At 41.6% G+C, this 15,646-nt stretch overlaps 1 protein-coding gene across 1 annotated transcript in view; it reads left to right on the forward strand.

Annotated features, from left to right (window-relative positions):
* NDUFAF2 (NADH:ubiquinone oxidoreductase complex assembly factor 2) overlaps window positions 1-15,646 on the forward strand; it is a 148,457-nt gene that overhangs the window by 83,044 nt on the left and 49,767 nt on the right. Inside the window, exon 2 of the mRNA XM_019532118.1 lies at window positions 10,572-10,661. Coding sequence (XP_019387663.1) covers window positions 10,572-10,661 — 90 coding nt within the window. The remainder of the gene's footprint in view (window positions 1-10,571; window positions 10,662-15,646) is intronic.

Below are 15,646 nucleotides of genomic sequence, written 5' to 3' on the forward strand. Positions count from 1 at the left end.
TGACAGCCCCCCTACAGGCCCGAGCAGAGGAGGTATACTCCTCTTTGGAGATAGCACCCCGCTTCCACTGGGTGTACGCCGCCTTTTTGGTAAGCAGGCATTCCCGGACGTAGGGGTGCACCAATAACGATTTTTTTGGCCAATACCAATGGCTGATTATTACCCAGCCATATAGGCCGATACTGATCCAATAGCCAATATGTAGCCTGGCAGCTTGGAAAGCAGCATCCAGCCAGTAAGTCTGTTGGTGAGGGGAGGAGCATGGGGAAGGGAAGGGGTGTGAGGTGGCACACCTAGGCCGAGGTTTAGTGAGGAACTAGTTAGGGAACTTCTGGAGTGACTGGATGTATTCTGCTCCTGCCCCAGTTCCACTTCCTCCCTGACCGTGAGGGTGTTGACCTGCTCCCCACCATGCCCCTTCCCTCCCTCAAACCTTCTTCCCCTTTTCCCCCACAACAGACTTACTGGCCAGACACTGGCCAAGATGCCAGGCTAATATTCCTGGCCACATGCATGTGTGCAGCTGTGCACATGCACGGTACGTTTATCAGTGATGTTATCAGCTACAACGGCCAAAAAAAGCCAATTTACCGATAATGTCAATTTTCCTTTTATCAATATTGATCTGATATGGACCAATATGTTGGTGTACCTCTAATCATGTGACAACTTCACTGGGCTGGCCATGTCATCCAGATGACTGACTGCAGACACTTCAAGTAAGTTTTATTCTCTCAGCTCAGTCAAGGCATATGCTCAAGAGAAGGGCTGAGAAAGTGCTTCAAGAATTTTCTCAAAGCCAACTTGAATAAATGCTGTATTGACATCAACTCATGGGAGACTATCGTTCAGGACTGCCCCAAATGGAGGTAGAGTCTGCTGCAAGGATCTCAGTACTTTTGAAACCTTACCACAACAATAAGAGACAGAAAAGTGGGAGTGGCAGAAATAGCATGTCATGGACCGAATGAAGAATCTGGAGCCACCTACCTTGCACAGACACATGTGCCCAAGTTGCAGCAGAGTGTGCTGATCCCAGATAGTTCTCATTGGACTTACAGATAAGACCATCATCTTCAACTGTGAGGGACTACTGAAGAAAAAGAGTATTTACAGGCTCATAACTTTGTAATGTCTTATGTTGCACCATTGAAATCTGCAGAAGTTTTGCTGTTGACCAGAATGGAAATGAGATCAGTTCCATAGGACACAATGGTAACATGTACCTCGGTTTTTCATCCGTGAAAGCTGAAGTTGTCTTCTGTTATAATTTCTTTAGAATGAAGTTTTGCTTGTTTCAAATGTCAGTGCAGTACATCTGGTATACTATGAGTGTTTGGAGAAAACAACTGTATGTAGGACAGCATGTTACTGCAAATCTGTTCTAAATGAGCTTTTTCTGTTTTATGGTGATTATGGTATATAGCACAATCTTACTGTCTTGCTAATGTGTACAATGAAGAGTTTGCTACTTCCTCAACATATATGGATCAAAAATTGTATTTAATTACCATTTGAATTTAACCATGAAAAGAAATGTAATGTTCCTTTTTAATGTGGAAACAAAATAAAAATATACTGAACTATAACTGATATTGCTACTTCATATGGTTATTTATTTGTGCCCTTAATTTAATATTGACTCTTTCTCTATTTCATAAAGAAGAATTTCCAATTTGTTGTAATAATCTAACGTTAAGATGTAGGCCTTCAGCATTCACAAATTATGAGATACTTCAGCATGTTTGTTTGTGTTTTTAACATGAGTAACTACAGTGTCCTGCTAATCACTCCCCTTTATTTGCAGGATAGAAACTGTACTCATTTTATCTCTCTTCCTGAACATCTCTTTAGCAGTGCCTTTGTATTTACTTTCAAGTAAATACTTCAAGTGTATTCCTTGAAATACAGAAGCCAAAATATTAAATTAATTTTCCCATTTTGATATGTTTTGTGGTGATCCTTGTAACTTTTGACACTTGTATTAAAATGCTGTTTTCTCCATGCATTATACAATTACATATTTTTAATGGGGTGGTTCAAATGATATATTACTATAATTAGCTATGTATGTTTAAGAATATATATATTTATTGTAGGAAAAGCATGTCTTTATAACGAGCTCAAGGAGCAAAATCTGTTTAGCTTAACAAAGAGGAGGTTAAGGGAAGGCTTGAAAGTACCTACATAGAAACAAAAAAAATTAATGGAAGCCACATTGGACAAAGATATAGTAAAGTCCAATCATTAGAAGTTCGGCAGTAAATAAATTCAGACTAGAATTTGGTGCAGATTTTTAACAATGTGTACAGTTATCCATCGAGCGTGATTCTCTATTATAGGTTATTTTTAAAACCAAGACTGGATGTTTTTTATTAAAACGTAATCTAGTTTATGCAGAAATTGAGAGAAATTCTTGTAACCTCTGTTGACAAAGGTCAGGCCTCACCATCTATGTATGCTAACTGTAGAGTTGCATTTAACATCATGATGCATCTACTCAGGATTGTGTTCTAATTCAAGGTAATACAGAGAAAACCCTCATGTTATAGACCCACTCAGCTCAAAAGCATGTGAAGCACAGAAAGCTTCAGCTGTGTGCACCATCCAGGCCTGCACAAATTAATGTTCATCCTAAAATTATTTCTTTTCTCCCTCCTTAAGCTAAATGTGTGTGCATCATCTCTTTCTCTCTTTCTCTCTCACACACACAAGGATGAGCACTTTCTACCCTGCTCTGGAAGTGGTGGGTCACTCATTACGGTAGAGAAGTAATTTGGTTTCTTTGTTTCCTGCAGAGGACTAATTTATTCTCTGCTCCCTGGAAAGAGCAGCTAGTAGTTCAGTAGCAATGCTAGCTCAGCTACTGTTCTTCCCTGAGCAGAAACTGCCAATTATACCACGTTATTAGTAGACAATAGGGCAGAAATGCTTATGTATTAACTTTTTTTAAAATGTAGTTGAAAAAATCTTTAAAACCTTTTTGTTTCTACTGTTAAAAGTAGTGATGTGCTAATTATGATTTCACTGACACATGATGAAATAATTTATTGTTAGTGAATGTAGCTGGCTTTCTAACATCCCTTTAAATTACATAGCATTTTGTTAACTTTTTAAAAATTACTAGCTAAATTTGATTCTAAGTATTTACTGCAACATTGTATATGTTAACAACCCCCAAAATCAGTCTAACTTCTTTGTATTTAGTCTAGGTGAACTTTTAAGATATTTTATATAACATTAGGAAAGTGTTGGTTCCAAGTCTCCATGCATCCATACAAAAAAAATAGTAAGCGAAAGAGATATCTGATCCTAGGCACGGGTGCTTGGGTGTTTGAGATCCCCTTAACATGGATGGGAGTTGTGGATGCTCAGTGTAATCCAGTGGTGAAGTATGTGTGCATGTGACCACACAACATACTTATATTTCATTTCATACCAGGTGGGGGAATGGGGGAGTGTGCAAACCCTGTGCTGCCGGGAGCCCTGTGGAAGCCGTCTCTCCATCTGACTCTGCGGGGGGGCCGTGATTTGCCGGTCTGTGACCACTTCCAGTCTGGCAGCCGACCATGTTGCGGATTAGGAGCCGACCTGCTGTGGCCCAGCACTGGGCCATGCCCTGGGGATTGAGAGCCCCTAATCTAAGCCATTAAGAAAATACTGAACCCAGCACAGACCTCTGTGGAATCCCACATGAATACCTCTTTCCGGTATAAAAATGGCCATTACTTCTCGAGTACAGCCTTCCCAGCCAGTTGTTTGTCCACTTTGGAATAATTTCAATTAGACCCAACTACTTTAGCTTGCTTTTGAGAATGCTATGAAAGATCGTGCCAAAACCCTTTAATTCCTACTTGCATAGCCTTGATTTAGTATAGCTTTCATAGTAAGAGCTGTCTGTATATTTGCTCAAAGCTTGGCACTGAGATCAGTTTTCAGATGGTTATAAACAGTGACTAAACACGTGTAGTTCAACAGAAAATCCATTGACTAGTAAATAGCATCCTAAAAACTGGGTGATAATGACTTCTTAAAATGTTATATGAAAAGCATGTTATTGAATCACAGAAGAAGAAGCTTCTAGCACAATTTCTGAATTGCTGACGCATATATCTCCAAAGTAAACTATGGTGAGTTCTTCTTATGACTTCCCAATAATACATGTATCAGATTTAGGTACTGTAGCTGAAACCATTGAATAAGATTTTTCTTCTGATCCTTTATTGATAATCTTGTCCATAGAAGAAATTAGGAATATTCATGTATTTCTATATATGTATCTCCATCCGAAATCTTACTTAACTTTAAAGCTTCTAAACAGCCTAATCTACAATCAAGAAAATAAGCAATTAAGTTATTTGCTACTTCATCTACCTTCTGTTCATCATTTCCCCTTTATCAGTTGACACTGTCTCCTTTGCCTCACCCATAGCCCATATATTTCAATTTTCATTTACACACATTTTACAAATTTAAATTCATCAGGGTACCATAGAATGGAGGGAAAATACTATTGGCTTTTTAAACAGACATCTATTTCTCCAGCAGAATAGCAGAAAATATATGGTTAAGTATGCAGCACAAAATATATCTAAACACTGCAGTAGTGAGTTCAGGGCTGTCCAACTAATGGGCATCTGGGGGCTGCATGCAGCATGGGCCACGGATCCAGGGACCAACCTCCAACCCTTCCCATTGCACACATAGCCCAGTGCCCCCTGCACAGTTCTTTCCCCCTCCGCCCCACCACATCTGTGCACATTGTACACGCAGTCTACCTGTAGCATGAGTGGCCTGGCTACCTTTGCTTGAACACCCAGTGCGTGCAATTTGGCAGCCTCCCTCCCCTGCATTGCCCTGTCCCGAGAACTGGGGAAAGGACCCAGAAGCTGGAGAAGGGATGGGGAGCCCGCAGATGCTGGCTGCCACTGTCGCTAGAGCGATGGATGGAGTGGCCACTGGTACCAGTAGCCCATGGGCCTCATGTTAATCCCTTCCAGGCTGCATGCAGTCTGTGGGCCACCAATTGGTAGCCCAGAGTTGCTTTATTTATATTTCATGGCCATTTTTCCTAACTGAAATGCCTGAGCTTGGACGTTTCAGCCACTTGATGGTTTCTCTGTAAATTATGTTGTTGCAAAGCATATTATAAACTTCTCACTTAAATTTACTTTGGTGTTTTGTAAATTGTTAGTAATTGCCACTTGACTATATGGTGTTTTACATAACCCTGACTTAGAACACCTGAAGTATTAATTGTTCATTTGTGCTTGTAAGGTCGATTAATGTCATATGAAGATGAGGTTCATTTTGAAATTAAAACTATAACATGCTAAATTGTGACACTTGAGTAGGTACTTGTATTTGCTTCACACACATGCCCTCACAAAGGAAGTTTCTTGAACTACAAATTATAAGGGGTTCATTACAAAAATTATGTGAAAGGCACATTAGAATTAATGCAGTTTCCTGCACAGCAGAATAGATATGAGTGTTACTCCTGATTCATTTTAAAAAATGTACTAAGTAGGATTTATATTGGAAAAGGAATAACTTTAAGCAATTTCTGCCATGCAGTCAATACCTGATTATGAAGAAGCATCTTTGTAAATGAGTAAAAACCTTTAATTGAAATCTGAAAGGGCTTATTTATGATCTTTCTTCAATGGATAAATGTATATGAATTACTTGTAAGCAAAGGCCTTCTAAAAGAAAACTAAAGGACAAAAAAATCAGACCGTTAAAGAAGTTAATTAGCATATTATCCACATCACAGATGCAGAAGAGTTTTAAGTCACCAACACGACTGCATGATGATTCTTCAAAGAAATTACTTTGAGAAGTAGTTTTCAGAGTTTGGCACCAGACTTTCATTCCTACAATATTTGCTTGTGTTGTATAGAGGATTAGGACTGAAGGGACTTTAGCATACTATTTATTTATATTATAATGAGATAATATCAGAATGACATAATAAAACTAACCTGTTAACTTAAAGATAAATGTTTGTATGTGTATAATTGTTATATTTACCTACATAAAGCATGAATCACAGCACTAGCAATATCTGTCTGATAAACTTATTACTCTGACTATTGCCTAAAATTCCTTATGCTCTGCCCACTGTCTTCTCCTCTGAGAATATGCTACATTTCAGGACAGCTTTTTAAATAACTGTCTTTGTAACAAAAAACTCAGTCACCTTCTAAGATGGAGTTAAAAGCTTTTATTTTCAGAATGCAATCCATTTTTTGGCTACAAACTGAATATTTTCAGCTACAACATATACCCTGTTTTCAGAACAACACTAATTCAGAATTACTATTAATAACTTTTTTTAAGTCTATGCTGTGTATCAGGGAAATGTTTGTCCTCATTTCTATGGTTGGTATATTAACAGTTTCATGCCTAATTGTAGAGGCATATGCCAACTTTCATCTTATCTCATTTTATTATCATTGGAGTCAGCATAGGAGACTCGTAGGGGAGGCACGGGGGGGCATTTGCGCCCCCTGAGATTGGCTGCCACCAGCTCCTGTGGGCGGTCATTGCTTGCCACTCGCCCCCCCTTGCTGTCAACACTGCCACAGCCACTTGTGGGTAGTCCCCATTCGGCCAGCCCTTGCTGCTGATGTCACCAAGGCTGCCTGCAGGCAGTCCCCACTCACCGCTGCCACCACTGCCTGCGGGCAATCACCCTGCCCCCCCCCCCCCAGCCTCAGAAGACACAAGTCATTCATGGGAGCTAGTGTCCTTTTTTTCACATTGATAGTGGGAATGGGCAAATGCCTCATGTTCAGCTGACAAATGCTACAGAGAAGTTAGTTCTGATCCATGTTATGGTGCCCATTTGCTAACCAGTGAGTGCTCAGTACTAGTCTCTTACGTGATTTATGGAACCATTTTGAGGTTCTGGTCCTTTGCCAGCAAAGGCTTTTGAAGATCTTGTAGTGTGGCAAATGCAACTCATGGGAAATCTGCAAATGACAATCTTCAGGGAAACATTCCCAGTGCAAGGAGTTACTCCAGATAAGCTGATCTTGAAATACCATGTTTTAAAATTTTAGCATTTCATGTTTTCTGAAAGATATGGGATCTTAAACCCTTTAGAATACTTCTGAAATGTATAGTAGTCCAAATTATGTGTAAATGACAATAGTTTCCCTTTAATCTTAGTCCTCTGTTTTTATTCTATGGGTCTGATTTTACACAGCATAACATTCTTTCAAAATGATAGCATAAGCCACAGCTTTTAATGTGGTATGAGTACATGCTTTAAATAAAGGCAGACAAGGTTCTTTGGGTAGGTATGTTACCTTTTATTTGACCAATTAAATAGCTGAAAAAATGTTCTTTGCATACTTTCAGGCACAAACACCCTTCTTTAGGCATAGGGAGAGTCTGATGGTATCTTGTGTTCTCCTGGATGGCATAGAAAGCAATATGCAAAATGCAGGTCTATGAAAATGCAAATGACTGTCAGTGAGGATCAGAAGGAATGGGAGACAATAGGTGAGAGAGGTAGATGGGGGGAGGGAAATACTGATCTGGTGATGGAATGTAGCTGGTAAATGCAGACAGGTTACCTGGGGTCATCTGCTGGCAGGCAGGTTATAATGTGCCATAAATCCAATGTCTATATTTAGTCCATGATTTTGTGAGAAACATGCACCCACAGGTAATTGGGTATCCTTGCCTTTGATAGATTTCTGGTATGCATTCGTTCTGGTACACAGTTGTTATTGGTTTCTCCTACATGTTTTCCATCAGGGCTTTTGGTACACTGGATGAGATGTATAACATTTCTGGAGGTGCAGGTGTAAGATCCAGGAATGCTGATGATTCCGCTGTGGGGTATAGTTATTGTGGGAGTGGTAGAGATGTGTTGTCAGGTTTTACATTTCTTGTTCTGGCATGGTCTGAATCCATTTGATGTGCTTTGGGCCATAGAAAGTTTGTTTCTGGTGATGAGGTTGGCGAGGTTCAGTGCTTGTCTAAAAACTAGGGTGGGAGGTTCTGGAAAGATCTCTTTAAGAGCTGGGTCTTCTAGTATTGGTTGCAATTGTTCGAGTATTTTCTGTATAGGTTACAGGGAAGGATGGTATGTCATAACTAATTATGTGCCATTCATGGGGACTTCCTTTTTATACTGCTGCAGTTCCTTCCCTGGTATCCTGCTGGTTCTATGGGTTTTTTGCATATGGTGGTTTGTATGTTACCACTTTGGATATTGATCATAGTGTCTAAAAAGGAAATGTTGGTGCTGGAGTATTGAAGAGATAATCTGATGGAGGGGTGATGATGATTGAATCTGTGATGGAAATCAATCAGAGACTGTGGGTTTTCTGTCCAAGTGATGAAGATGTCATCCGTATAGTGTGGTTTTGATAGTGCAGTTCTTGAGGACAGCAATGGTGCTGTTCTTCCAGGGGGCCATAAAAAGGCTGGCATATTGTGGGGCCATAGCTGGTGCCCATAGCTTTCCCCATGGTCTAGAGGAAGTGTTGGTCATCAAAAGTGACAAAACTCTCTTTGGGTGACAAGAGGTTTTAGGATGAATTCCTAAAAAAGAGGTTTTAGAATGGATGAAACCTGATCTTTCCTCAGTTAGGGTCCCATGGTTGGATATTATAGGTCTGCCTGGGTTTCCTTGTTTGTAGGGTTTAGGGAGCACGTAAAAAGTCCCTGGATTGAGTGGAGGACCGGGGGAGGTGTGGGGAGGATCAAGTTTTGTAGTTTGTCTTGCAGTTCAGATGGAAATGATGTGATGGTGGTTGTGGTAGTGCAGCTGACTCAGCCTGTCACTTTAAGGGCTGAGTCAGGCAGCCAGAAGGTTAAAACAAATTTTAAAACACAGGCCAGCTATACTAACACAGTATTTTGCTGCTGGCAGCCTGGCACAGACATCACTTGGATGAACTGCTGTATGAAACTTCTGGCAGGTAAGAGCAGGAGGCTCCTGGTCCTGGGCATGACCTAAAACTGCACCCTGCTGAGGAGGGGTGGCATGGTGGGGCTCCCTGTGGCAAGGGAGTCCCAAAGAAATGCCAGGCCAGTTACCTCTCTGGAGAAAGGCAGGGAAGGGCACCTTATAGCCTTAGCCCCCACATCTCAGTGGGCAACACAGCAAGGAGGTCAGCAGGACCAAGGGGGTCCAGAGTAGGGTGAGAAGCCTAGAGTGGATGAGGGGCAAGTAGCCCAGGGTTTGGGAAGGAGCATGGAGCCTAGCGAGGGGCGTTGAGCTTAGTGAGAGACTAGGAGCCCAGAGTGTGTGACGGGCATAGGGTGGCCATCATAGAGGACAGTCTGGTTGTCCTCTATTGATACGAAACTGGATGTCTTTATGTCCTCTATTTTTCTCTTGAAGAGAAAAATAGGACATAAAGGAATCTGGTTTTGTATCAGTAGAGGACAGAGTAGCAGAAAACCAGAATGTCTTCTATAATGGCCACCCTGGAGGGGCATGGAGCCCAGAGGCTAGGAGCCCTGACAGTGTGGAGCAAGGAGTCCCAAAATGAGTGAGGGGCTTGAGCCCATTGAGTGTGGCCAAAGTTAGGGGTCAGAAGTATGATAACATCTTGGATGCCATCTGCGAGGCATGGGCCACTGTGTAGGGGAAGTTCAGAGCAGTGGATAGCGCCCCCTGACATTGAGGCATGTAATGGGTAGTCTCTTGCATTTCCCACCAGTTATGGGAACAGCAAAGTCATGGCAGGAAAGACTGGGGGGACTGCCCCATAGAAACAGGTGGGTGGGCCAACTTAAGGCTCGGCCCCAAGCTTGCCCCCGTCACAGTAGTTTTGAGTTTTAAGGTGAAATAGGGAGTTGGGTCTTCCTCTAGTTTTCCGTAGTAGATGGTGTCAGGGAGCTGTCTGTTGGCTTTTTTTTATATAGTATTCACAGTGAAAGATAGCTGTTGCTCTTCCTTTATTATTATTTGGTAGTTGGATCTTGGAGATTCTATAGCCCTTCTCTCTGAAAGGGAGAGGTTGGTACGGTGGTGTTTGTTGTTGATTATTTCATTGTTCATTCTTTCTTAGAAGCAGTCAGTATAGTGGTTGAAGCTTGAATTTCATCCACTGTGAGGTATCCAATCTGATGGGTTTTTTGGATTTTTTGGTATTAATCTTTTCCTCAACATTGCCACAGGATGAAGTGTTGTAGAAAGTGGATTTGTTTTGGTTGTGGAAATATTCCTTGAAACAGGTGTTGAAAATTTTTTCTAGTTCTCCACATTTTAGTATCTTATTACAGTATTTTTCCAGGTAGAAATTAAAGCCTTTAGAGAAGACAAAGTTTTTCAGCTTTGGTAAGGGTGTACATGGAGAGATTGATAATATTTGAAGGTTGACTGGTTCCTTCGGTTAAATCAGGTATGAGGTGGAAATATTGTACGGTATTGGTGTTGTGTCTCTGCTGGTTTAGTGACTGGGGAAGTTGTTCCTGTAGCAACTGGTTCCATTTCTTCTTTTTATGTAGGACGAATGTTGTAAAAAATCTTAGTCTTTTGTATACATTGTATGTTGTTTGGGAAGATGTTTTAAATAAAATTATCTTAATTTTTTTCATAGGACAGACCATTCCAGAGAGGAGAGGATTGGATGCAGTAAATCTAGAGCCTTCTCAGTATGAAGTGGGGACCGTTCCAGCAGAATGGGAAGGTAATGTTTTGTATTTTTTTTTTTCTTTTACTGTAACTTTCACTATACAAAATGTTGAAGAGAAGTTAAATGGATTATCTGACTACATGTACATGTTTGCCTTGTCCTTCCTCAAATGTTTTCATTTTAAGGAATGAAGATTTATTTAACCAGATACAGTTATATGGAATTTATAGCTTGCATGACCATGACTAATTTTCCCTGATGAAATGCAAAAATATTTGAGTGAGTGAGGAACCTGATAGAGTGATCCTGGAAGGAAAGTATGTGGTCAGTATGTCTTCACTGAAGAGTTAACTTGTGTGATCAACACCTTAGCCTAACTTAGATGTGAACCGGCATACTTATGTTTACTGTTATAAAGCTGAGTGCAAGTTTTAAGACGGGGTCAACAGCTTTTTCTGGTGAGGGGGTCAGAATGACCCAATGTGGTTCAGAGGTAGGCAGGCATTAGGACCCAGCCATTGTTGCCACTTCTCCCCATCACTCAGCAACAACATGGTAAGTTGAAAGCCCTCTTCTGCCAGGCAGATCCCATGTTGCTGAGTGGCAAAGCATGAGAAGAAATCCCCCTTAACCAGAGCCCCAGGCATCTGACTGGCACAATGCAAGGGGAGCCCTCTGCCACCAAGTGCTGCCAAAGCCATGGCTCTGCAGGTTGGATTCAAAAGCTCTGTGGGCCATAGGTTGCTGACCCTTGTTTTAAGATGTATGGGACACAGTCCATAGGTCTTTGTGCTTCAGTAAATGGACTCATTCTGATTGTTTACCAGTGAATTGTTGGCCCTTCTTAGCACACAAGGATTATTCTGGTGATGTCCCAGAAGACTGTGGGGTAGCCCGTGTCTCTGTTACCATTCTGACCAGAAACAGCATTCTGAATTTACCCTGTAACTTAGGATTCACAAACTAGCTCAGGTGGAAACTAGTACCAAACACATCACAGATTTCTGCATATAGACAGAAATCAAACTAAGGGTGACCCTTGAATAAGAATCAGTTGCCTCTGCAAACTTCCCTGTCGGTATGTCTACACAGCAAGATTTCATTTAGGCTAAGGATAGGTAGCTAGTTCTAATGTAGACCAAACTGAGATAAAAACCATGTGTATGTGTGATTAGCTTGCCTCATAGCAAAACTCACCTGCCATGCTGAATCTGGATCTTGGGGCACCTCCATGGCAGGATCTGGACTATAAGGAGCCTCTTGGGCAGGATCCAGCCTTGGCAACAGGACGAGCAGTGGTGCAGGGCTTAACACAGCTATTGCTCAGCCTTCCACTCCCCCCAGCTGCAGACATGCATTCCCACTGGGCCTCTGTAGCAGGGAGTTTGACAGCAGACCATGCTGCCAAATTCCCAGCTCCTTTAGGAGCCCTATGGGCTGGGTAAAACAGCTCTGCAGGTGAGTTCTGGCTCACAGGCAGTATGCTTGATGCCCCTGGTTTATAGCATAAGTTCATCTTTGAGGATGACTCTCATGCACTCTCTGCAGTGAGAAAGCAGCTGAAGTCTGGGGAGTAAAGTTTTTCAAAGTTTGTACTGATTATTGAGAGAAAAATATCAAAGTTAGAATTACAGGGTTACTTTGCATAAGTGCATATTTCCATATATACTTCTCTGTTTATCATTCTTATCACACTAGGAGCTTGGTAGAGTTAGACTGATGTTAGAATTAATGCATTGTTCCAGACAGCCTGGATTATAGATTCCAGTAGCTGATTTGAAATGTCTTTGTAATGATAGTACTTGACCTTCTTGTGCTCAGTTTGTGGCATGCTATCCAGGGAATGGAAGACAGTTTTATTTTTGCAGGCTTTGGTATGTAGTTTAAGATCCCATTAATGTTTGTCCATGTTTTTCCCATTCCTGACATATGATGGTTAAGATTTCCTGAAAATTGAGATGGCGTGCTTGAGGATGCCTGAATAGAGACAACTGCAGTAATTGCCCCTGTGGCTTATGAGCTCTCTCCAATCCTTGCTATGCTGTTTAGTCAGCAGGGGATGTCAAATCTCCTTCTGTATGGATAGGTGGGATTCTACCAGTATTCTGGGATGGTTATTCCCTGCCCTTGGCAATGGTGTCCAGCAGCCTAACGTTCTTTTACTCTTCCCCAGCCTACAGTCAGTTCTGGTAACAGACACTTACTTACCTGACTGCTTGCAGCTTTGCCATCAGTCTCCAAACGCTTTTCTTTTTTTAATTAACCATTAAATTCTTATCATGGTGTATCTGTGAGTTGGCAACATACCTATCTACAATTTCAGGATGGGCCACTGATGGAGACTAGGCAAAGATAAATCAGCAGGATAAAAGTATAAATTTGAGGCATTACTAGAATGCAGAATATAATAGACATTTTTTTTCCATCAACAAATCCTAATATTTTTCAGTTCCATTGGTATGACCTTCCACTTCCCTGTGCCATGGTGTAAACCTCCATATTACTTGCCTTTAAACTTCCCCTGCCACAGCACTAACAGCTGACTTTTCAGTGGTAGTCTGGTTAGTCACAAACCTGCAGCATTGTGGCTGCTAGCTAGAACCATAGGGTTGGAAGGGAGTTCTCAGATCTTCTTGTCCTGCACAAATGCAGGATGTGCTATTCCTAACTCACTCTTGTCAGGTGCTTATTCAGCCTCTTCTTGAAAACTTCCATTGAAGGAGAATTCCACAGCTTCCCTGGGCAGCTTGTTCTGTTGTCCGATTTTTCTGACAGTAAAGAAATGATCTCTTAGATTTAATATAAATCGGTTTTGCTACATTTTAAACCTATTGCTTTGTTTCCTGCCCTCTGCAGTGAGAAGAGTAATCATTCATCATTATGCTGGCTTTTCAAACATCTCAAAAGCTTTGGCATAGCCTGCTTTATCCTCCTTTTCTCCAAACTAAATGCATCTGGGTCTCTTAACCTCTCCTCATATAACTTGTCACTTACTTCTGGATCCTCTCCAAGTTTCTCCATATCCTTGTTTAAAGTACAGTGCATAGAATGCTCTAGGTGAGGCCTAACCAGAACTGAGTAGAGCAGTACTGTCACCTCCTGTACTATTTTTAATGGAGTCCAATACTGCATTTGCCCTTTTTGCTGCTGCATCATATTGCTGACTCATGTTAAGTCTGTGGTCCACCAGACCTCCAGATCCTTCTCAGCTACATTACTGCCTAGCTAGTTATGTTCATTCTGTATTTGTGCATTTTTTTGGTTTTCTTTCTTCTCCAGGTATAGCATATTAAATTTCATTTGCTGCATTTTATTATCTCTAGCTCAGTTCTCCAATCTGCCAGATCCTTTTGAATTAAAACCTTTACTGATTTTTTCAATTTGATTTATAAATTTGACTAGGAAGCCCCAACCAGTCATATCAACCTGTTTTGTATGGCCTCCTTTACGTATCCTGGTGCTGAAGGCATAAGGCAAGTTCCTCACATAGCTCCATGAAGCTCTGCATGACCCGGAACCCATCTTTCTGTACTATTTGGGCTTTATCCTGGGTCTGACATCATTTAACATCTTCATTAATGATTTGGGATTAAATACATTCTTAGCAGATCTGCAAATGACACCAAATTGGGTGGAGTTGCACAAAATTTGGAAGGTAGGAATAGGTTTCAGAATGACCTGGAAAAACTGAAGAAGTGGTCCTCAGTTAAGCACATGAGATTCAACAAGGACAAGTGCAAAGTCCTGCACTTGGGATGAAATAATTGCATGCACAAATACAGACTGGAGAATGATTGGTTAGCCTGAAGTACTGCAGAGAAGGATCTGAGGGTTACGGTAGACCATAAGCTAAGTATGAGCAAACAGCATGCTGGATTGTATTAACAGAAGTGTCTTGCAAATAAAGGAAGTGATTCTTCCACTCTTATTTGGTACTGGTAACACCTCACCTGTACCTGATTTCAGGCTTCAGATACCTGAAGAGGATGGAGATGGGCTTTTCTCTGTGGCTGTAGGGGACAGGACTTAGCAATAGTCTCAAGCTTCAGCAGAGGAAGTTTAGGTTGGAGGTGAGGAAGTCTGGAGTCTGACCATGAGGGTGGTTGAGCATCAGAACAAGCTACCTAGCGAAGTTGTGGAATCTTTATTTATGGAAGTTTTCAAGAGCAGGCTGGCCAGACACTTGGTTGGGATGATTTAGCCAGGGATGATCCTTCCTTTAGCATTTAGTAGGGCTGGATTAGATGACCTTGTGAAATTCTTTCCAGCCCTAGTTTCCTATGATACTCTATAGGAAATCTGCAGTGACTGTGGCATGCAACAGGTGATTCTGCTCTGCGGTGAATGAGCTTCTATCTGGAATCTGCTGCCACTTCCATTGGCTTAACCTGCTGGTGAAAAACTCACATCCTCTCCAATAACCACTCTCTTCAGTCACAAGCAGAAATAGCTCATTCAGCTGCACTGGATCCATGACTTCACTCAAGCTGGAATGGGCAGAAGTGAGGAGCATGCAGAGGCAGATGTGCTTCAGCTAAATGTGTTGGCAGGTTAATAGCATTCCCACACAAGGAAATGAAACCGGTTCTCCCACAACATGCTATGGAGTGCCTTAAGTTAGTGATATATTAAGAACCCTAAGATATATACCCCGAGAAATTCTACTGCCAAACAGCTGTAACTACAATGCCAGTATTGGCACAGGCATGCAGGGTATGGGATGTAACATAAAAAATGCAATGCAATGCTTGTGGGCAGCATGACAAGCCTGGCCGTACCTAACTTGAAACAGGGATGGATCTAGGTACACTGAAGTGATCCCATTATCCTGTGCAGTGTGGATGTACCCAGAGAGAGAGCTTGCAGACATATGGGATACATTAGTACACAGAGGAAGTTTATCTGGATTTCAAGCTTGAGGAAGAAAACACATGTGGCCAGTACAAACTAGTCAGGGGGGATCAGCAGGTATTGGGGGAGTCCCTGTTCCCCCGTGCGCTGCCAGGAGTGACCAGGAATAACGGTCACAAGCTGGCGGA

The sequence above is a fragment of the Crocodylus porosus genome, unplaced genomic scaffold, assembly GCF_001723895.1.
Source record: "Crocodylus porosus isolate Cpor-Errol unplaced genomic scaffold, CroPor_comp1, whole genome shotgun sequence".
Taxonomy (NCBI): Eukaryota; Metazoa; Chordata; order Crocodylia; family Crocodylidae; genus Crocodylus; species Crocodylus porosus.